The sequence below is a fragment of the Neopsephotus bourkii genome, unplaced genomic scaffold (genome assembly GCF_033783945.1).
Source record: "Neopsephotus bourkii isolate Nb327-2 ecotype Australia unplaced genomic scaffold, CSIRO-AGI_Nbou_v1 NB_1511, whole genome shotgun sequence".
Lineage (NCBI taxonomy): Eukaryota > Metazoa > Chordata > Aves > Psittaciformes > Psittacidae > Neopsephotus > Neopsephotus bourkii.
In genome coordinates, this window is record NW_026901987.1 from 1,424,112 (window position 1) to 1,448,963 (window position 24,852).

General features: G+C 38.5%; 1 protein-coding gene across 2 annotated transcripts in view; it reads right to left on the minus strand.

Moving 5' to 3' along the window:
- The window catches only part of RNGTT (RNA guanylyltransferase and 5'-phosphatase), a 184,261-nt gene extending 160,987 nt beyond the window's left edge, over window positions 1–23,274 (minus strand). For both annotated transcript variants that reach the window (XM_061369796.1, XM_061369798.1), the window contains exons 1-6: window positions 23,043–23,274; window positions 17,976–18,085; window positions 10,997–11,100; window positions 10,779–10,867; window positions 5,209–5,284; window positions 1,897–2,146 (exon numbers count right to left, since the gene is read on the minus strand). In XM_061369796.1, coding sequence (XP_061225780.1) covers window positions 1,897–2,146; window positions 5,209–5,284; window positions 10,779–10,867; window positions 10,997–11,100; window positions 17,976–18,085; window positions 23,043–23,106 — 693 coding nt within the window. In that variant the 5' untranslated portion in view covers window positions 23,107–23,274. The remainder of the gene's footprint in view (window positions 1–1,896; window positions 2,147–5,208; window positions 5,285–10,778; window positions 10,868–10,996; window positions 11,101–17,975; window positions 18,086–23,042) is intronic.
- Window positions 23,275–24,852: the final 1,578 nt, after the last annotated feature.

Here is a 24,852-nt window from a genome sequence, read left to right on the forward strand (position 1 = left end):
TTCTCACATCCAAGATGGAATTTCTGAGATGAACAGCATGATAACTTCACTTTGCAAGAGAGCTGGGCAGTTGTTTATTGCCTCCTCCTCTAACTCCAAACTTTTATTCTGTCCCCACAAAGATTTGGGTCAAAATGAAAATATTTCAGAACACCACTATCACCAAAGCCACCTCTAGTTTGACACTGTCTACCCCTAGGTGATTAGAGAGAGACTCATATTAGAAGGCCGAAATCATTTGCTGCAGGAAATCAATGTAATGCTGAAAATGTAGTTCTTCAGAAAGCAAAATAAGAAAATCTGAGCAAGAGGTATTTACCTGATAATCATTCCCCCTGTAGATCGCCTATTTACAAGGAACCACAAATAGACTGTATCCATCTCTCTATTGAGTTAAGAAGCAGTCCAATCTGCCAGCCAAGAACCATGGTAAAGAATTCTCCCCGTTCCTCCTCTTCATGTTCCTCCAGAGCTGCAAAACTGAATTATACGAATATGCATATTAACTAGATGATTCTTTCATAAATTCTCTCTTAATTAACTTTTCATTATTAATATGCTTATTCGTATAATTTAGCTTCCAGCTTTCCAAAAACCCTATGGTGGCAGATAAGAAAAAGCCTAGGAAGCCAGTATCACGACTCCTGTTAAACAGACCAGTTTAGTTTTATACTGTCTGAAAAGAGGCTGTCACTGGACCTCACAATCACACCTCAATTGTTAATACATGAAAAGGCAAGTAAAAAAAAAGAAAAAAAAAAAAAAAGTTTTGAGGTTTCAGTCCAGTCCAAGTAATTTATTTAGATACAAGTTTTACTGCAAGGCTAATGGAGGTAGTGGCTATACCCCGAACACATTTTTATTATGCCTTTTCACAGTGTGGGCAATTTTTCATTCCAGCTGATGGACCACTTGAAAGTTTTCAAAGTTCATTTTGCTTCTGTGGACTACATTTTGTACGCCTTTCAGGCTATTTTCTTCCATCTGTAAACAGTGTTGAGCAGCTGCAGTAACAACAAACTGCATTTTTGCAGCATATTTCATATGAGGATTTTTAACTGTTTGCAAACAAACACACCTCAGCACTCAATAAGTCAGTATTATGCAAAAAGAACAGAATGTATTTTTGCACTCAGCAACATTTTCCCCTACTTTACCTGCAAATGAAAAAGAAGAAAGAGTCAGGAATTTGGAGGGAACCGAGCCATTAGTCTTCAGATGACACAAGTATATTCTTTGTACTTCAGTATTAGTTCTGTATTACGGTAACTACAATAACTCACTTCATAATTCACGATTATGCAAATGTCAAAATAATCATAATAAGTGATCAGCCATATTTCTTATCATTATACAGTTAAAACTGCTTTGAAAAATATATAATTTCAAAGCTGCCTTGAGGGTTTTAAATTCATCTTGCTTTTTGCTAATCCTATTCTCCATCCTCCAGTATTTCCAGAAGAGTATTTACCAAAATGAACACTGAATTTTAAAGATTCTGAATTTCATCCACAGGGCTACAAAAAATAAGTAAAAACTATTTACACACTCCACTCCTGCATAACATTTCACCTCTAAAGACAAGAGTAAATAATTAAAAAGTGCTTTACTATCCCAACTCAAACTTCAAAAGAAATTGTTGTATTACAGAAATTTTAAGTCACTTTTACAACTGAAATAGCTGAGGTGTTGAATGTTAAACTCTAAGTTTCATATAGGAAACACAAGCAAGCTTACAATGAATCTAACAGATTTTCCTGGTTAGAGACAATACTGCAGGTCCTCATTTGCAAGAGCACTGACACTTTTATAGCATGTATTATGTAGTAAATGATGACTATGAGTTTATGAAATTAAGTTTAGCTTTTTGAATATTAAGTTCTTAATCAAAAATACCAGTTTTAGGCGTTCTTTTCTCCTCTTGCCAAAGGAAGCGCTTGATGATCCAGGTTCTGATTCTTGGCATCCTGTTTTACCATTATCATCATCCTCCTCTTCATCATCATCAAAGCACCATTCTGGTAGCTCAGGTGGTGATGGTGCATCATCTTCATCTCCATAACGACGAAACAGTTCCTTCAAATAGTCCCCTTTATAAATACCTGGTGGTCTAGCCTGAGCAAAAGTAGCCACAGCAGCTTCAATACTGTCAAATAAAAATTGAAAATTACTCTGGATGCTTAATTTACATGTTTTAGTCATGTTATGCCTTACCAAACATTAAGATTTATTGGACTGCGAATTACAGCAAACTCCAAACTGGTAATTGCAAGAACATTCATTACTTTTGAAATATCATGCTTAGATTAGCCTGGCAACAGTTGCACTTGCACAAAATTCTCCATGCACTGCTTATGTTCTCAGAACTGCAGCTTGAGCTGCTTCACCTCCTTATTGTAGCTAATGGTGTTGTGCTGGTCACCTAATTAAAACTTCTATTATTGCTACAGAAAGGAATGGATGACACATAGATAAGTACTTAAGGACTGAATGAAGACAAAAAGGACTAAAGAAAAAAGATGAACAAACTTAATGAAGAAAAATTCAAGATTTGAAATTCAATTCTGGCTACATTTTTTCTCCTCTAAGAATTATCTTTCCTTTCATTAGAGGTTTTGCCATCACAATGTAAAACAGCATCCTAACCTTTTGAAATTACTTCTCTTTCCAGAAGCTTCTCTAAATAAATAAATAAATAAATATATGATCTGTCATTCAGAAACCTTTTACTATGCAGCTAGTAATCTTAACTGCTTTAAGAAACTGCACACTGGACCACAAAAAACCCAGAAACTAGTCATGCACTTTCAGTAGCCAACAGGAAAGCGAGCACAGCACAAGGGCCAACACTAAGAAAATGTTTCAACAGAAAACACTGATTATACAATTTATGATGGTTGGGTGAAGCAGTAACACTCCATGGAGCAACACTTAGAAATCTTGCCAGATAGAAGAGAGAAGAAATCACAAAGGGTACATGCCCCTGTCTGGATTCTTAAAACTGGACTAGAAGATTTTTCAGACAGATTTTTTCAAAATATTCAAGTAAGAAAACAGCGTGTCACTGGAGCAAGGAAAATATTCAGCTAAAATGGAAAAAAAGAATTTAAGTACAAAAGACTTTTTTTTTTCTTTTTTTCCTGATTTGTACAGTACAGGAAGGAGCACAAGAACTTTGAGGCAAATTTCCCAGAATAGACAGTAACACTTCCTAAAAATCAGTAAGTTTGGTTCTCTCTTCTGATCTTTTGAGAGGAAAAACAAACATCTTCCAGAGTGTAAAATGCTTTATTAGATGGTCATCGGATCTCAGAAGTGACCCTTTAAGAATCTGAGTTATAGTAGGTGCTTTTTTCCCCATTCTGTTTTCTGAAGACTCCTAATTTCTTCCTCACAAGACATTTTTATTTTGTATTTTTTTTAATTGTTTCACATCTTCTGTAATCAATGCCATTGATCACATGACCTGATTACATGAAATGACAAAATCAACCAAAAGGAATGAGGCCTGACAGTAGCCCAAATTGGTCTCTGATGATATTAGAACTCTATACTATATTTGAATAGATAGCAATCAAAGCCGAAAGAGGCAGCACAGATTTCAAGCACAGAAACCTAGCTGGAAGAAAACATTCTGCAACTTCTAGAAACACAGCAGTCTTTGGGAAAATGAGTTGTGAAAAGCAGAACCAAGTAAGGTTTCTATCCACTAGCTGAAGAGCTTTCAGTCTGGATGACCTTTCTTTAAACTAACTATAAAATATGTCTCAGTATTCACAATATATCATCAGCACTCCTACATCATATGCTTAAGGAATGAATATGGATGGATTTTTCCATGAGGAAAATCTTATTTCCTCATCAGCAAATAACAGTGCCTTATTTGAAAGAATGATACAGCAAATTGGATTTATCTTGATACGATGCTTAGCATTAACTACCTTGCCAAATTTCATTCTTTTGCCATGGACATTTTTCCCCAACCAAGTGATATCTGGGTGTTCTATTAACAAAAGAGATGAAACAACTTGATGCAACAAACAGAGGTTTGAAAGTAAAGAGAGGCTGCATAAAAGCATGAGATTCAAAAAGATTCAAGTGCATTGCCTGTTCAGAACAAAGGACCAATTCTAACTATTGCATGCTGCTTTTAAATTGTTAGAATAAAAGTTTACAAATTTTCTAGTTCATAGGAACAGCCAGAATCATACTATAAAAGATATCTGTATCTGCATCTACTTCCTATACTCAGCTAACATCCTGCCAAGATTCAGGCACCCACTACTAATGGAGTTCTGTCTCCATTACTATAGTGTCTTTATTCCAAGTTTACTAACGGGCAACAATGACCTGGTTCTTTGCAAACAGCTTGCACATACATGCTAAGCACCAAATAAATGTATGTCCAGTAAGAAGAAAATGCTGCAACAGAAGCAGAATTTTCTTCACTTAAAGGACCACAGAAGAAACATCATCAGAATGCTTAAAGGGTTTGTGAAGAAACAGGTGTTGCATGGGACCCCGTTAGCAAGGAAATTGTATTCTGTGAGTATTCTCAAACATGCAAAAGTCATGCCCACCAGCATTGTACAGGCATGGGTTTTTTACACTGTTGTTATCTAAACAGATCACTACTCTTTATGAAGGCACCAACATTTCTAGATTATAAAAACAAACAAAAAAAAACAACTCTGGAGAGTCTGTATAGAAGCATGCTGTGGACTTTAGTCAAAAAACAAGCTAAAACCAATGACTTTGTCTCCCCCTTGACCCTTCAGAAGCAAGTATGCCACTCTGCTGTTTTTCTAGCTAATGTCTGCTCTTAAGAACTCAAAGAACCCCAAAATGCCTCCATGGAAAAAGATGAAAAAGTAAAAGAAATAATCTTTCAGACATCTCTGAAACTCTACATTCTTACTGAAAATATGGGACACATCACAGGGAAGATGTGTATACACTCCTAAAAGCCCACACACAGCAGATACAGCTGACTCTTGACGTACTGGACCTGGAAAGCTCAGCTGAAACACGCTAAACTACCAAGGCATCATACAAATAATGTTAACATAGATTATTTGCTCAAGGCTAGTCGGCAGTTTTAAAATAATTAACACTGAATACATGAGGATAGCTGTCAGAACAATGACTAAAACATACTGAAGATGCTTTTGGTAACTTTCCCAAATCCCCAGGAATTAACAAAGTTACCTCCAATCCAACTTCTCGACCAGGAAGGCACAGATCAGAAATCCAGTTCTATTGAAACCATGTGTGCAATGGACACCTAGACAAGACGAGAGTATAATCATTTGCAAGTAGTTTTGACAAGCACAGAATCACAGAATCAACAAGGTAGGAAAAGACCTGTAAGATCAAGTCCAACTGTTACCCCAGGACTGTCATGGCCACCAGTAAACCATCTCAGTGAGGGCCTCATCTGCACAGTTTCTGAACACCTCCAGGGACAGTGAGTCCACTTCCCTGGGCAGCCTGTTCCAATACCTGATTACCCTCAGATATTGTCTTAGGTGGATGTTTTGCTGACATTCTTCCTGACTTCTCCAAGGATTGAAAATTAAATCATTTTGTGATCGCTTTGCCCAAGACAGCCTCCAACCATCATCTCACTCACCAGTCCTTCTCTGTTTGTGAACAGCAGATCTAGCCAGGCATCTCCCATAGTTGACTCACTAACAAGCTGGGTTAGGAATTTAGCTTCCACACACTCCAAGAACCTCCTGGATTGTTTCTTCTCTGCTGTGTTGTACTTTCAGCATACATCTAGCAGGTTGAAGTCCCCCACAAGAACAAGGGCAAACAATCGTGAAACTTCTCCCAGTTGTTTGAAGAGCACTTCATCTGTAACTTCATCCTGGCTGGGGGGTCTATAACAGACTTTTACCAGGATATCTGCTTGGCTGGCCTTCCCTTCACTCACAAACATTCAGCCTTCTCATTTACACCACTGAGTTGCAGGCATTTGATGCACTCTGACATACAGTGCAACCCCACCACCTTTTTGCTTGCCTGTCCCTTCTGAAGAGCTTGTAGCCACCCACTGCAGAACTCCAATCATGCTAAGAATTCCACGTTTCTGTGATGACAATTATGTCACGATTTCCCTGCATGCTTTAGTTTCACAAGTGTGTTTTTGGATCCTTCTACCTTCCTCAGTAACATTAAACACTTATGTACCTTCCCATCAAGGCAGCCTAGATCACATAAGGCACATAAGCCTAAAAGCCATTTATTACATTCATTCTGCAAATTATTAGCAACAAGAGTATAGGATACTTCAGTTTATCCCAATTCAAGAGCACTACCTTACTGCAACTGAAATGCAGCTAATACAGATAAGTTTCAAAACATTTTTTCATGACTGTTCAAATGCTTATCAGAAGACAATGCAATCAAATTCAGTAATTGTGCTTTTAGTGAATTCAAGAAGCATAACATTCATTTCGCACCATCAGGCATAAAAATCATATCCAGGTTACCCTATCTGAAACCTGAAAGAGGTGTCAGTAGACCACAATTCTATTTCAAATTTGCTACTACCATGCTAAGACCAGACTTATTAATTTGGAAAAAAAAAACAACACCAAAAATAAAAATATGCAACAGTATAATCACCTTGGATTACTTATCTTCTCAATGTCAGAATAAAAGAATTAAGTCTTCAGCCTCTATTTTATTGAATTCATCCCTCAGTGAAAGGATGGCAAGTCAAACGCATTGGAACATTTTTTTCTCAAGGCAACAGCACCATCTAGTGATAAGTAAGCCAGACTAAAAACCTGTGCTGTTAAAAATGTGAAGGATTCCAGCAAGACACTGCCTCTTCCTCATACAAAATTACAAATATCAAAGGTTTCACTAACACCTAGCACAATTACTCTTAACACTCACATATTTCTCAGTTGTGACCACAGAATCGTTCAGGTTGGAAAGGACTTGTAAGGTCATCAAGTCCAATGGTTAATGCCGAGTCCACCACAAAACCATATCACTGAGGGCCTCATCTACACATCTTTTAAACACCTTCAGGCATGATGATCCCACCACTTCCCTGGGCAGCTTGTTCCAATGCTTGGCAACCCTTTCAGTGAAGACATTTTTCCTCATATCCAATTCAAACCTTCCCTGGTGCAACTTGAGGCTGTTACCTCTTGTCTTATCAGCTGTTTCTTGGGAGAGACTGACACCCACCTCACTACAGCATCCTTTCAGGTAGTTGTAGAGGGCAATAAGGTCTCCCCTAAGCCTCCATTTCTCCAGGTTAAACAATCCCAGTTCCCTCAGCCACTCCTCATCAGGCCCTTCACCAGCTTTGTTGCACTTCTCTGGACATGCTCCATCACCTCCAATGTCTTTCTTGTACTGAGGGGCCCAAAACTGAAAACAGGATTCAAGGTGTAGCCTCACCAGTACCCAGTACAGGGGGATGATCACTGCCCTGGCCCTGCTGGCCACACTATTTCTGATACAGGCCAGGATGTTGTTGGCTTTCTTGGCCACCTAGGCACAAGCTGGCTCATGTTCAGCATCTGTGAACTAATACCACCAGGTCCTTTCCTGCCCAGCAGCTTTCCAGCCACTCTTCCCCAAGCCTGTGGCACTGCTGCATGAGGTTGCTGTAACACAAGTGCAGGATCTAACACCATAAAGCAAGTAACTTTAAGCTAATACTACTTCTCTACCATAGTGAGCAAAGTAAGTTGAGCAGCAATTCATTTAACACTTATGCGGACAAAATGTTAGTATCTATATTTTTTTATATATGCTCCCCAGCACTGCAAGTATTTCTTCTGGTTTTACTGGAGATCCAAAAAAAGCCTATGAAGAGTAGACTGATAAAACTTATCTGCATAAACAGAAACATGTATCAACTGTATCAGGGTCGGGTTTTGTGCCCATCCCATCAAACTTGCCTTCTTTCTGAAGCAAGGCAAAAACCATAACAAATTTCTTGTATGCCTCCATTCTAACCATTTAATAATATTTAAGACTGTGTAACTTGAATCAAAGTGAATTTTAGCTTCTTTATAGAATTTATTCCCACAAACATTTCTCCATTGTTTTTTGCTTAAGCAAAATTTTTGCATTTTGTTTCCTTAAGGTTGGCAAGCATGCTCCAGTCCTTCAAGCTGCAAAAATAAAGTTCTCATCCTATATTGTTTTAGCTGAATAGAAAATTGTGTTCAGCTATCATTCACATTTCAGTCTCTTTTCATATCTAATCTTGACACTGGAAATTAAATTGCACACAACTGCTACCAATAAGTCCTGCAACTGTTACTGCTACCAAGAAGGTTAAGTCAATAATTTTACGCACATGACAAAAGATAAGAAGGATATCAGCAATGAGACCAACAGCTTGGAAGGGAAAGATCACGCAGGGTGCAGTACTATCGCTGCTGCAGACTGCTTTCACTTTTGATAAAAGTATCTTCCATGCCAGTCTCTCTAATGCTCTGTCACAGACAGTAAGTGGCCAGAACCAAAACCAACTTTTCAGTAATTAATGAAAGGGAAATGGAAAATCCTTAATTTCTCTTTTACTGGGAAAGCTGAAACCACAAGTTACCTAAAAGCTTAGCCTTTTGAACTTCATTATTTTCTCCTTGATTCCAACTGATTTTTTTTTCTATAGAGGTAGGACAATCTACATAAGAACATTCAAAAAAATCATAAAAGTCAAAAAGTTAGTGACTCAATGATAAAAATGGCATTTTAAATTTTGAAATATCAGTTAAATGTGTCTACTATTTATAGAACATCACCATGCTATCCATGCTCCATACAAATTGCTGACCATAACAACACCTCAAGTTCTGAAATATTGTTGGAGGACAAGGTGGAGGAACTGTGAAAGGAGAGTGAAAAATGAGGAACTGCTAAATGAGAGTGAGTGGGATCAGTCATCCAACAGTATTTCAAGTTCTGGTGCGAGCTCTGAAATACTGCTGATGACTGATCCCCCTCACTCACATTTAGCAGCTCCTCAGTTTTTCAGATCAAATACTTGCATTACAGTTCAGAGAAGGTCTCAGATTAAAATTGTATTCTATGTGAAATAAAGAAATAATAAAGTACCTAAAAGAAAATTTTGTGAAAAAGTGTGAGCCCAAATTAAATTTCTCAAGCACCAGGGAAAAAAAAATAAAATTCAGTGGTATACTATGACAGGGCAGGAAGCAACAGGCACAAACTGAAACAGAATAAATTGCGTTTAAACATACGGAAAAAAAAAACCACCCTATATAAGGGTGAACAAACACCGGAAGAGCTTGCCAGAAGATATTGTAGGGTCTCCAAACTTGGATATGATCAAAACCCAAAGTGACGCAGTCCTGAGCAAGCTGCTTTAGCTGGCCCTGCTCTAAGGAAGGGCAAGTGACTAGCTGATTTCACCAGGTCCCTTCCAACAACCTCAGCTACTGTACAATTCCATGATTCCATAAGGATCCTGAACTATATGAACATACCGGCTTAGTTTACCAAGCTGTTACCAATGAGACCTACACAAACAACTGTTCCATGCACTCCTAAGTCACACAGACACTCAAATTCAGGCAGGTTGCAGAATTATCATCAAAGAGGGCTGAGAACAATGCCCACTCTGACTCTAGAAACTCAGCTACAAAGTAATTTCTTGTCTCTGACAGTTTGCAAATAAAGTTAAACATTAATATGCTCAACAGAAAACAGAATAAAATCGTTTTAACTAAATCTAGAAGCTACCCAAATTGAACTGAGAACTCACTTTACACTGGGTGAAAAAAAACATTTATCCTTAGGAGCATTCAAATATTCACTGCTGAACAGTACACCAAAAAAAAAAAACACCAAAAACAACAAACAAAACAAAACAACAAAAAAAAAAGCACCAAAACCACAACCACCACCCACAATACAGCCTAATATCTATTACCAGTTTTCAGCAAATAACCACAGAATCACAGAATCAACCAAGTTGGAAAAGACCTGTAAAATCAAGTCCAACTGTTATCACAGGACTACCAAGTCCACCAGTAAACCATGTCACTGAGGGCCTCATCTACACAGTTTTTGATCACCTCCAGGCATGGTGATTCCACCACTTCCCTGGGCAGCCTGTTCCAATGCCTGACCACCTTCTCTGTGAAGAAATTTTTCCTAAACATCCGATCTAAACATCCCTTGGTGCAAAACTTGAGGCTGTTTCCTCTTGTCCTATCACTTGTTATTTGGGAGAAGAGACTGACACCCACCTCACTCCATCCTCCTTTTAGATAGTTGCAGGGAATGAAAAGGTCCCCCATGAGCCTTCTCTTCTCCAGACTAAACAACTGCAGTTCCCTCTGCCATTCCTATCAGGCTTGTGCTCCAGACCCTTCATCAGCTTCACTACCCTTCCCTGGGCACACTTGAGCACCTCAAAGTCTGTCTTACAGTGTGATCAGCCACTTCAAATGATATGACTTCAAATAAACCAGATCATCACATGCCAAAACAATACCTAGACAATACATAACCTCCATTTCTATAGTATTATGTATCTGTAGACAGTTCTTAAGCCTGTGTATTTTTCCACATGAAGTTGACAGCTGTAATCAAACTGATGGACACGGAAACATACTAGTTTCTGGAGTAAAAACACCAAATCTCTACATGTATAAACACTGTACAGAGGAAACTCCTTTGCTTAGAGCTTTAAGAGACTGCATTTATGAGCAAGTATGAAATAAATTAAAAGTAAAAATGAGTGATGGATATAAGATGGATATAAGACATACCTATAAACTCTGAGGGATTCTTATCACTGAAGTGTTCACACACACGAATAAATGTTTCTGTATTTTCAGGTGTAGGACACTCACCATGCCTGAAAAACACAGGAACACACAGATTAGGAGCCAGCTGGGGGAAAGGGAAGAGGAAAAAGAAAAAAAAGTTACTTGAGTGCAATCTTTCATATTAAAGGCTAAATATTCAAAAAGTGCTGACAACTTACCCTTTACACTGGAGCTTTATATATTTAATTCCTTCTTTTTCTATATCGTTTCTATCATAGAATCTAGTGGTGTTGGTCAAATCTACCAGTAAACCCATTTTAACCTAAAAAAAGAGCAAACAAACCAAAACAAATTTAAATATGAGGTTCAAATATCAGTGCCTAAATACTAAACAGCCAGTAACATCCACATTAAAACAAATGGCAGGTTACAGATGCACATTTAAAAATTCTTAAATATTGCATTGGTTCACAAAATCTGTATTTTACCACCACAGTCATTTGTGTTTTTTTGTGAAACCTGGTGTCTGAATCAGCACTAGCCATCAGTGCAAAAACTTGTTTGTCCCCACCAACGTTTCTAAGCAAGACAGGTCTGCTAACAGCAAGAAGTATCTAGCAAAGAATTATTTTGATGTGTTAAAAGAGAAATAAGATGGAATCAGGTGCTTTTAATGCTTTAAGTAAAACAGTATTAAACACTGACACAGTAGATTTACCATAAAAAATATTAACTATTTAAGGCTAAGTATACTTTCAGAAAAAATAACTCAATTTACCTATGCATTAAATTAAGAGTGCAAAACAAACACACACATTTTCAAGTTTAAAACAAAACATTCCCTTAAGTTCTCAGAAAGATTTTATTCAAAATTAAAATGTGAAATAACCTGAAATCTTTAAAGATTCTATCAGTAACTAAGGTGGCAGTGTCAACCCCTCCGATGTTAGGATGCACCTGAATTCAGGCTGTTTTGCCCACTCTACCCTCATGTATCCCCTTGTGCATGAACTTAGTTTTTCAGTGTTTGCTTTTTATAGCTGCAAAATACATCTCTTAAAGCAGCCTTGTGGAAGTTACTGTTTCAAAAGTAAGATAGAAAACATAAATTACACTGGGTGGCATCCAACACACAGAGAACATTAGCAAAGTACATCCTACTGGTCCTTGATCCAAACAAAACTTACACCAACCATAACCTCCCAGTATTACTGCGCAAAAACAACTGACTGACACACCTGTGTACTGAAAGCATTCCTGCTTTCCTGCCTTAACAGTCCAAGTAATTGTTTTCAGCCATAAAGCTGAATGTCATGCTTCTGAGTAGGATCCTCACCATGAAACAATATGTCTTTTTAAAAGGCATTTTAAGAGTCTTAGAATGGCAAAATCATTGTTCCATACTTTCACCTCTTTTTTAAGATATATCAGTAGAGCATTTAAAAATACATTAACACTGATGCATGTTACACATGCAAAAACATAAAACACTGCATCTAAAACTCAAGCACATACTCATAAACAGGATTCTGATTTACCTTTAGGCTTTATTTGCCTTTAGGTCAACGGACTGGCAATAATTTACCAGTGCAGTTGAAAGAACTGCAAATTAAAACACTGCTTCCAGACCATTCAGAAAAGATAAATTCCAATTATAACTGGAATACAGAAACAGCTGCTTTACATCGCTATATTGTTCAGCAGACCCCAAAGACAAATTTCCAATTACCTACAGAGGTAGTTATCCATGGTATTCAAAGTTCTAAGGATATACTCCCATAATACTTTTATAATACTTTATCAGATTTTAAAAAGCATCGTTATATCAGCAGTAAACATTTATAGTCTAATAGCCAAATCTGTTCTGGATTTCACCTTGTTTACTTCAACTTTGTATGTTTTATTCATAATTCTTTATTCACTTTTATTACTCTGTTTTGCAGAAACACAAGCTACTTCAGTAGGGGTCCACATGAAATCCTTTATTCACTTTTATTACACTGTTTTGCAGATACACAAGCAACTTCAGTAGGGGTCCACATGAGAACAATGTTACATCACCTGAAACTTCAGATATATAGTGAGAACGTGCTAAACATACAAACTAACAGCATACTAGCCAGCAATTTGTTTTGTAGGAAGTACACAAAAGCAATTAATTCGATGATTCCTTCCCTCCCCATCCTTTCTCAACAGCATTTACCAAGTATCTCAAAGACTGCTTAATTCACAAGGAAGATCACACTGAATTTACAGGTACTACACAGTAGGTCCATAGCACTATGACACTGACATAAACTGGTTGAAAATAACTGTTCAAAGAAGAATGACATACTCTCATATCAGTATTTCCAGCTGATTGTACGGAACAACAGATAAAATACAAAAGTATATACAAATGAGCTACTTTTTTAAAAACTATTTAGATATTTTTCTACCATTCTACACAAGCAATGGCTCCATGGAGGGAATCCATAGACTATCTTCCAGTAACATGCCATGGTCCCAAATAAGCATAAGAATCTCCCTTTTGCATTCTGCATCCTACCAATAGCGTGGTTAAAGTTGGCAAAAAGACTGATGTGAGAATCAGGTGTATTTTCACCAGAGAGCTCTAGACTACGAAGCCACGTAAATGGCCCCCTAACTTGTACATAGTGCTCAGCTTGACAATCTATTCTTTCATGTACAATACAGGGTTAACTGTAACTCCTCCAAGATGTCCTCAGCTAAGGAGGAAAAAAAAAATGTTATTTTTAAAGTAAGATTAAGATTTAATGAAAACACCATTTAAAAGTAAAGTTTTCTGCATTCAGTCCCATTCTAGTAAGAAAGAAGATGTTCCAAAATGTGAGTTACTCCTGGGGAGGGGGAACAACCTCCATCATCTGAGAGTCTGGAGAACGGGAAAAGGAACTGTGAGGAAACAACCTTTCATAAAAACATGAAGACAGATTAAAAGGTAACACTGTTTAATATTGCAACTTGCTTAAGGAGAGATACAAAAAGAAATGCAAGTGATCTACAGAACAGTTCCATACCCTCCCACCCAAAAGCAAGAAAGAGAGAATTCCACTTTACTGCTGAAAACTCAAAGCCAGTTCCCAGCCCCACTATTCTCAAATACCAGCATCTTCAAAAGTTCCCACCAGAAGCTTCCAAACTTCCCCAAACTCCTACCACAATGAAGAATCATCACTAAGGTGGTGCACAAAAGGACAATAAAATGCTTTTATGGCAAAGATTTTGAGCACAAAAAATACTCACATGCTTTTCCCTCAACTTTTAGAAATTACTCTTTTGAGCATACTCACAGATTTCTGTTTCCTGTCTGACATGTAAAAGCTAGGAGAACACTGCAACATACTTCAGACCCAAAGTGCCACCAAGCGTTTGGAATGTTGCATTTAATTTGAACAGGAGAATGAAATATAGAAAAGTGCCTGCTAGAGAGGAAATTCTCTACTACAGGATTCTAGGGCTTCTGGCCTGCTCTTCCTTTGTCATTGTTATGAATCACTTCAGTTATATACAAGTTAAGATCTTCTGAAGTGACATTGTTTCTCACACATTTCAGAGCAGTAAATGAAGCAGGCATCAGATATAATCCAGCCAAAGCTATAAAAGCATGTATGGCATATAAAGTGTATAAGGTCTGAAAGTAGTTTCCTTGTCTTTCACAAAGCATAAACATTTGCTCTCTCTCAGTTCATGAGATTAGCTGCACAAAACACACTACAATTTAGACTGTGCAAGGCAAAAGGATAAAGAAATTTTAAAAAAGCAGGGGAATTATTTAATACATCAAAGTACACAATTATGATGTCCGAAAACCTATGCGATTCCCACTGTACCACAGGAATCCTAGTATTTCAGTTACTGAGCTGGGGTTATATTATGCTTGTCCTGACCACCCAGAATTCTCTCCTATAGAACAGATTCTAGTACATGTACTTTCATCACGCAGGTGCTTTGCTCTGCTCTGAACCCCTGACATCACACCAGCCATCACAGTCATCCTCTCATTCATGCTCTCTTAAGTTTGCTCCTAGAAGTTCTTAATAGAACTGATTTTTGAAAGACTATCTACGCTAAAATGGAAAATAAAAATGTTTCTCCAGGCAATGTTTCACATGAATCACATCTTTCAGCCCACCATAGCCAATGAATGACACAGCTTTGGAAGAAAGAATAATTTTTTAATTGTTGCACAACTTCTCAACAAAACATACATTTATTTCTCACAAGGACTGTTGCAACACTGCAATCTTAGTTACCACATTGAAACACAACTGGAACTAGTTACTTTTCTTGCTTCCAATAGTAAAAGATGACTGCATAGAAGGACAAAAAGTTCACGGACAGCTTGAAATTCTCATCTTATACATACAATATATCATGATCTTCATACCACATTAATTCTGCTCTTAATACTTTGGCCAGGCTATCCATGTCCTCCTGCAGTAATAAAAGCCTTCTCCCTCACTTTTCCACATTCTAGCTATCTCCAGCTATTAATGGCTTCTGCATGTGCTCTGTTGCTGCTGTGTAATTAAATGGGCTTAGCTAGGCTCTCCTTGTATGACCCCAGAAGTTTCTCATTAGACATTGGAACTTGAAAATATTCTCCCCAGGAGAGAGAGAGCATACTACAATACACTGAATTCCCACCAGTCCCAGGATTTTTTTCTTGCATATCTTATTTGAGGAAAGTAGTTTAAATCAGTGACTGAATTTATCTGTGAAAACAATGAAGTGGCTGACAAGTGATAACTAGTTTTCCTAATAAGAATACTGTAACTTGAGCATACTAAATGCCCAAACATTCTTTTGAGTTAACTAACGTCCTAGTTCTTTGTAACAGAACTAAAACTACCTTTTATGAAGTATGAACAGTACTAGACTACATATGTAAAGAAATAAAAAAATTGCTCCTGCAATTTTGGGTTTTTTTGAGACTATTAAGATACTACATCAACACTGGCAATCGGAAGAAAACCGGGATTGCCATCCCTAATCAAATCAGTTTCTAACATTTAGGTTTTCAGTAACCAGCTCCATGAGAAAAAGGGATCACACAGGAAGCTTGTTAGAGAAAGTTCGTCCCACACATATGTTGTCTTAAATGCTGAACCAGTATCTTCAAAAATCTGTGGCAGCAATAATATCTCACTATTACAAAAATACAGATGCAGAAGTTTCTGCTGAAGTCGCTTTTTTAGAAGATAAATTATACAGACTTAAGTAATAACCAGGTCTCAGAAGTGATTAGTTCTGCAAAGTATTAGCAGCAGAGCACAATGCAGTAAAATGATGAGAACCATGCACTACGAGCTACTTTTGCCTTACAAAAATCCATTTTTCAAGGTCTCCTCAATTGCACATTCATCTTATTGCCAGATCGTTGGAAAACTGATGTTCTACAAATATAGTACTCCAGTAACCCACTGTGTATCTCAGTAAATAAAAAAGTCATGTTTTAAAATAGAAAACATTCAGCAACAATGCCAGGGTTCAAGACAATATAACAGAATGAGAATAGGGAGTTTTAGAAAATTTCTGTCTTCTGCCTGTTAACCAAAATTACCAAAACACAAGTGAGGATCCTTATGCTAGTAACTGTACTATCAGATTCTAATCATCTGATGTCACTCAAGACATTATGAATTCGTAGCACCGCAGTAGAACTGATTGATGTGCCTAGTGGATGGGCTATGAAGGCTCACTATGACTTTTTTTTTGGTGGCAAGTGACTAACAAGTAAATAGTAAGAAACTGAATAAATCTACAAAGTTCCCTATAACTTCAAAACAAATGCAGAATTTTAAATTACTTTGAACTACAAATAAGATTGGGTTTGGGAAATTCTAGGTATGCCACTAAAGCTGGTCAGAGTCAAAACCAATATAATGCATAAAAGAGGAAATCAAATAGAATTTAGATGCATAGATCCAAGAATTCAAAACAAAATCCTACCAGTTCAAGCACCTGAGAACAGACACATATGCTTCATTGATAGTACTTTCTTATCACATTAGCCCACAGGTGCTTCTATTGCTGCTACACTGAGTACCTCACCATCTGCTTTATATGTAAGTTTAAATGAGATTCATAAAATGAAGATTCCCATATTTGAGTCACCTGATTCTTCTAGTGTTTAAGCTCTGATATTGTTAAACAAATCCAGAATTAATTTAACTTAGATCAATGGCAATAAAAGAAACAAACAAAAACCACAGAAGTAGCACTATTACCTTTATATAACGCATAGTAAAAACAAAATGATGCTATCTTTCTATATAACTGTTTAATAAACAGATTAAAAGAATTAGGTTGTAGGCCTGCAGGCCTTTCTTTGCCTGGCAGGTTCAAAATGCCATTTCCCACATCTGCAGATGCACTGGAGTGGCACAACATTTCACAGACCTATACAAAAGGCTGGAAAGGTCCTGTTCCCCACCTTTATTGTTAAAGAAGTGCTATAGTGCAGAGCAGCATGCAATTTGAAGTAGATGGACAGAAATAGGTGAAACAATTTAAAAATAAGCCAAAAGCACAGCTCTGTCACTCAATGATAAAGGTATCTACCCACCTTCTTGTGTCCTACTTTTTTTTCATCTTTGCGCCTGTATTTTTTCCCCCTATTCATACACTTTGCTTTTCCACTAAAAAGTTACTGGATAAAATCCGCAAGTCATTTTCTTCAACACTTGGGTATGACAGACTAGATACAATAAAGCATCTATGCATTCTATGCATCAAAAGAAGAAAATAATGCACTGAAACTAGAGAAGAGTTGTATGAAATTCTCCTGTCACTTTCAAATGCTTTCACTCCTTAAGCAAAATTGCAACTTAACGTATCTATACACGAATAATTTGTAAAACTACAAACTTGGACTATCTGAATTTTGACGACATCTCTCCAAGATACAAGACTAGTAACAAAGAAGAGCAAGATTATTGCTGCTAACACAGTGAATGAGCTGGAGGGTTTTGCACAGTTCTTGCCTGTAAGAAAGTACTTTTGGAAATTCAGGATTTGCAGAGAAAACCTGAAAAAGTAAATAAAAAAATAAATTTTCCATACAGATGTCCCAAAGGAAGCCACCAACAACTTTTTTCTTAAATCTGAAAAGCAACATTTGAATGAATATTAACAAAGTAATGCTTCAGTTACTAGAAAATGTAACTTTACCTTCAGACTCTTTAAGTAGTTGGATAACATACTCGGGTGAAAACGATTTTCTTCAGCAACCTGTTCATCATATCTTGGTCCTAACATTGTCTTCAAAGGTAAAAACTTCCCTATGAAAGATAATGAAATTTTGCAGTATTTTATGTGTATTCATATGTAAACTTATAACTTAGCAATTTCAAAGCAACATGCTGAACAGATTTAGAGGCTCACCTTCAATGAAAAATAACCACAGGAAAAGTATCAATAACAGTTGAAGTGGAATGTATTTTTTAGACACAAATTCTCAAAACTCACAAATACGTTTAGAAGTTTAAAGGAAATGCAGACCAAAGTGATTTAACGTTTTTAGCTACCTTTTAGTGTGATTTAAGCTGCAGAGCTACAGCACACAACAGAACAGGGAACATTTAAACTCGGTCCATTTAAAAACATGAAAATAGCATTCTAAATGACAATCTATTACCCAACTGTGTAAACATCAAGCTTTCATCACCTGCAAACATAAAACATGGTAAAGACTGCAGACCAAAAAAAAAACAAAAAAAGAAAAAGACATATCTACACGCACTACAGATCTTCCCAATGTGTTCCTTAAGGCTTGTTGGAAGAGATCTGCATCAGTGTTCAAAGTTCCCCTGAAACACAACACCTACATGTGCTTCAGACATTGGAGAACTGTAACACAACCACAACAAAAACTTGACTGGAATTAGTACTTGCTGGACTACATCCATCAGTCCCTAGAAACTCAAATTATTATTTTTTAATATCAATTGTATTTTTTATCAATCATATCCACCACAGAATATCTACAATAATCTCATCAGATTCCTAGCTTGTCCTGAACAGCTACAGGCATGCCTTTCCCTCCAAGTGCAGGATATACTGACCCGACAACATTTCCCATGCTTCTAAACAGGCAAGAACTTAATAGTCCAGGTCACTCCCACCTTAATGCAAAAATCTACCGTCAACGTAAGTTTTACAAAACGTCAAGCATGCTTCAAAGGTTTTATAAATTTGTCACTCCCATCCCAATACATCCACTCACTCATTACACAACATGAAGAATATAATTAACTTTCCTTAGCCAAGGCATTCAAGAAAAGGACCTTTATTGACAAAAAGAGTCAACGGTTACAAAAGAAAACTACCACCCTTTATGAGATGCCAGGAAAAGAGAATAGAGTTGGAAGACAGTGCTTGAAGGTTAAGATCATTTCCTGTAGGATCTGATTAGACTGCACATTTGCACTGAAGACTCATGTTCTCCATCTTCTAGAATAGAAAACAAACACATTCATTCTCTTCTCAGCAGTGGTCCTTGATTTAGTGTCTGATTTGCATTCTGATTTCCTTCTGAGCAACCATAATACATTCCTGCTCATCACCAAGAAAAGACAGACCCAGTTTAGTCAGCATCCCCTGCAGCATCTGAAGACCTTTACACAGCTGTGGAAGGGATAAGAATTCTAATACGGACCATTTACTATCACTTCTAAAGATCAAACCCATATCTTTAGAAGTATTTAGATACCCAACTTCTACAAATTCCAGTCTGTATCACTGAGAAACAGCTCATATGTCAACAAACAAACAAGCTGCCTGCCAAGTCTAGAAGACAACAGTGAATTCCTATAATTTGGTTCAAATTTAGGGAAATTTTATAATCAGATTATGAAAACAATGTCTCTTTTTTGTCATTTCATTTTGGTCTTGTTTAAATAAATCACTTCAAATTTTTCAAATAGTTTTGGAAAGTGGATATTAAAAACCATTTTCCAAATTAGTTACCTGTATAACAGATGGTTTTACTTCAGGCTGAAAAATAGGTAAAAATTCTAAAAATAACAGCCCAGTATGTAAGAACATCAAGTGGATAAATCCAAGAGAACTCAAAGTGAAAAACGCAAAATGTCACATTTCCAACATATACATGCTCTCATTTTGGCACATTTGAATCCTAGAGCATGCCAGTGGAAATGCTACCCTTAATTTAGTCTTATTTTCTGTAATAGGAAGCTATCAACTCAATATGTTACAGTAGCCACTAATAATGTACAACCATGGCATGTTTAGACTGAGCACCAATTAGGAAGGCTAGACTCTGTAATGTGCACAAGGTTAAGAAAGGGAGACCTGAATAAAACAAAAGAGTAAAATCTACAATCAAAAAACACAAGACCGAAAACATCATCACCCTAAAACGTAACAGTCTTCTGTTTCCAAGAACAACTATGCTGGGTCACGGCATCCATTTCACCTATTATCTCATTACCAAAACAGATGCCTAGGAAAGAGTGTTAAAACAATGACAATGACTATCCATCACTGGATTATTCTTCCCACCTACAAGCTATAGCTCAGCAACTTCCTGAACCAGAGACATTACTCTTCTATTTGAGGTGCTGTCTCAACAACCACTTGCAGTTATGGATGATTTTAATAGTATCACTGTTCTGCATGTTTGTCTATAACAGGTTTAACTAACATGAATCAATAGGAGACTAAAAGACACTGCTGAGACACTTCTCATGTCTCTCTTTCAGTATCTTGCTAGCACTTCCCATGAGAAAACCAAAATGAACTGGGTTTTCTGTGGGTATAAAACTAGGTACCTCCAGAGATGGCAATGACAAGGAAGTAAGGCTGAAACAACCTTATCACTTCAGATTTAAGAGTTCAGAGAAAGCTCTTTTCATCAAGTACTGAGGTGTTACCACAATACAACAAATGTGAAAATGTGCCATTCTGATGAACCATAAAACCAGGAAGTGGCAGAAAATCACCAAGATTTAAAGAAGTAAACCGGAAAATAATGGGAGATGTAGATCAATTCACCTCATTCAGGATGAAGGGTCCTGTTAACCTGAATGAACCCAATCTCACCAAGAGAAGAGCTCCAAGCCTCATTGATACTTGTATTTGAGCTAACCTGGAAATGCTACATGCCACAGCCATAAGACAAGAGTGACCAAACATTTGATGAGTATTAGTCCTCAGAAGCCAGACAAACCTTGCTCAACAACATTATTACTATTACACTATCAGATGGGAATAAAGTCATGCACAGATGCTAAGAAATTTGACTGAAATGCTAATTAAAACCAGACTGTAACACACCTCAGAGACAATACCAACATCAAACTAAAAAATTCTCTATAAAGGTGTTAGATGTCTTTGAATGTAAAATAGCAAAAAAAAAACAAGAGAGAAAACTCATGGTGTATTATGACTTTCAGTAAGTTGTACCCTCTAAAGACCTAAAAATCGGGTGAACTAATATAAGAATACATTACAATAAAGCAGCCAAAGAAATGAACCAAGCACTTTTTTTTTGTGCAGTAACTTCTTGTGGATGATCACACTGAATGGAAAAGAATTACCTTGCAGTTACTGAATAAACAAACACACAAGCAGTGATGGCACAGCAGATGACATGCTGATGACCTGGATTCCTGCTTACTCTATGCTGCTATTTTTGAGAAGCCATGGCTTAAAGGACAGACAAACAAACAAAAGAGACAACTTCTAGAGATCAAGAACTTGCTGAGAAGTAAAACAAAGAATAGAGTCATTAGTCTATTTTTGTTGTGGCCAAAGGCTAACAATTTAGGCTATCAAATCTCTTTTTAGATACAAAGCAATGCATTTGACAGTGATCAGGAAAAAGAGGTAACGAGACAATATAGCAGTGCTGCTATTTAACTGAGTCAAGTTCAGAGAAATATAAGGAACTCAAGGAAAACCAGTAAACATATAAAATGAACAACCATCATTAAATATTGACATGCCAAATAATGCATACTGATGGGAAGATTAAGCCTGCTGAGATGACTCAATAGGCTCTAAATAAACGGTCATCAGGGTCTTCAGTTTCACAATCAAATGTAAAAAAAAATAAGATGATGATGTAGAAACGTGGGATAGAAAAATGTAACAACTGTAATTATTAAAATCATGGCATAGTGCCATCTAGAATAGCAACAACTGCTGAGTTTTGTAAAAATACCTTTAAATTACTGCAGACAGAAATATGAAAGTAAAAACTAGAAAATATTGTGGGGAGAAGACTAGGGGTTGCAATTGCTTATCTTGTAAAGAAGAACTTGAGAAAAGCTGAACCACCAAAGCTTGTTTATTCTACCTCGTACCAGGCAGCAAGAGAAACATTCATCTTAAGTCAGTATGGCAGTTAACTCACAATCAAAAAACGTGTTTACGTGAGACCTAATTCATTGCCACCAGATACAGCAAGACTAGATACCTAGCAACAATCGAGACAATGTATTACAGGTAAGAATATTCAAGATGACGGCAATCACCGACACATATGTGAAACACACATGAAACTTTGGAGCACAATGCTTAAGCATCTTCCAGCTAAGCAGCTTAGGAATGCACCAGTGACTAACAGGTCACTGTCAGTCAGCCCAGTAACAGACCAACACTCATAATCATCGGAGCCTTCAGGAAAAGCAAGCAAGCAAGGAAGAGGCTCTACAGGGAACCGGTCAGGGCTGAGATATGGCTCCACTTCAGTAGCTTCTGCGCACCCGGCTATTCATTAGACGTAACGGGTGGGAAAAGTCTTAGTGCAAAGTGAGAACTGAACATTAAGGCTCTCGAGAGCAGGAGGGTCGGGCAAGTCGGTCCCAGGGATTGCACCAGCAGAACAGAAAGCAAGCCTCTGCGCTGAAGGCAGAGCCCTGATGCTGCCAGTTGGGCTTTAAGTAAAACAGCCGTCCTACGGGAAGGCACCTCCAGGACAAGCACCGGCCAAGGGAGCGCATGGTGGGGCGGGGGGGGGGGGAAACAGGCCAGAACCAACACCGCTGCGGCACAGGTCGAAGAGGGCCCGGAAGAGCTGCAGTGGCCCCAGGGAGGCCATCGCCCGTCCCCCGATGCTGCGGAAATGCGGGGACCGGCGGGCAGAGGAGCGAAGCGGTGGGCAAGGGGGCGCCCCCACTGGTACCAGACCGCAGCCCCGGGCAGGGCAGAACCGGGCAACGCAGGGCAGGACCGGGCTGGACCGGACCGGGCCGGGCCCCGCCGGGCGCTCACCTGCCACGGGCTGTCCCCTCCTGGGGCAGTGGAGCCAGCGCGGCGGGATCTTGTTGTAGGACATGGCGGGGCCCGCGCAACCGCTGCCCGCCCGCCGGGGAAAGTAAGGGAGGAAAAAGACGCGGGGTGCAGGACAGCCTCAGGGCGCTCAACGGCCCCTCGCCCGCGGCGCCTTCATTCAGACGCAGCTCCGCCTCAGCCGCCGCCAGCCCACAATGCACCGCGGGCGCCGCTTCCGGTTCCGGGCCGCGGCCTGCGGGTGTCTGCCGCAGGCGGGGTTGGGGCGTCTGGCCTATCTGGGCTTTAGGGGTAGTGGAAGAGTTGGCGAGAGCGGGACGGGGCGCGTCGGTGTGGCGCCGGGTTCTGTAGCTCCACAAGCCAGAGGTGCTGATTGGTTGCTTGTCTCTGAAAAAGGCATGTTAGGGCGGGAAAGGTTCCTGGTGAAAAGCGAGGTTTTCGTCGGAAGAGGACGGACAAAGCTACCAGTAGTTCCTCAGCCTGGAGAGGAGGTAGCCGGGCTATGTCACAGGCTCCTCCGAGCCAAACTTGTGGGAGCTGGGATGGAGGCTTTGGAGGGATCGGTTGTCCGGAGCTTCCGGACTCCCTGGGAAAGGCTGTTGCCCATGTGGAGAGTTTATGTGGGCATAGGAGAGACTGAGCAGGAACTAGAAAGAGAAAATAATTGAAGGCTATTAAAGTAGCTGACTGTGTCAGGCTCGGGAAACGTAATGAGCTGAGAACAGCAGGAGGTTTGGACAGACATGTTTGCTCTGGTTTTGGCTTTCTATTGATGTTGCCATATAGCTGAGAGTGGAGGTGGAAATGGATCTCCGTGCCAGCTAATCGTGGGACTGTGCTAGCCTGCTTGTAATAGATATGCTACTGTAGCAGAGATGCCCCTGTACTGGTGTCATGGTTTGAGCCCAGCCAGCAGCTAAGTACCATGCAGCCACTTGCTCACCTTCCCTCACCAGTGGGATGGGGTGGAGAAGCAGTGGGAACAAAAGGTAAAAACCCATGGGTTGCAAGAAAAACGGTTTAATAATTTAAATAAAAGTAAAATAATAATTAATGATAATCAAATTAAATAGATATGAACTAATAAGCCCTGCACTTCCCCCTCAAAAATCCAAACAAGTGATGCACAGTACAGTTGCTCCCCACCCACTGACCTATACCCAGCCCAACCCAAGCAGCAGGTGACTGTTTCCTGCAGCATTTTATCACTCTAGGTTTTATTAGACGTAGTTTCTTCCACAGACTATCCTTTCATACTAATTGAAGTAGTCAATTAAGTAGTTTGCATATCTGAGTCATTAGGTTCTCATACTACATTAGAAGTTTCTGACTGTCCTCTAGGGCTTTTGTGATCTTCAGATATTAGTTTTCTAATTCTAGGTAAAATTTAAAATCTTGTTACATCAAAGGACTATTTTTATTACTTTCCTTAAGTGTTAAATACACTTACATTATGTTTGAAAAAAGGTGCTGACTTTTCCGTTACAGAACAAACATGCAGCAGTTAGACACCAGGTGGTGCTGAAGACCAGGTAGAAAAGAAAGTGAAACGTGCAAGGAGTGTTCAGAAAGAGCAAGAAGCAAAGGACTCCGTTTCTTATTTCAGTGAATTAGGAGCAACATACATTAACATCAGTGGCATGGCACAATTAGGAACAAAACCATTTCAGAGGTAAAGAATAGTACAAAAGGGTATGAATGAGCAATAATCTCTGGTTTTGTCATCTAGCTTTAAGATTCTGATGCGTGTTTAAAACAACAGCTACAGAGCAAAAATGCTGCATGAATATGT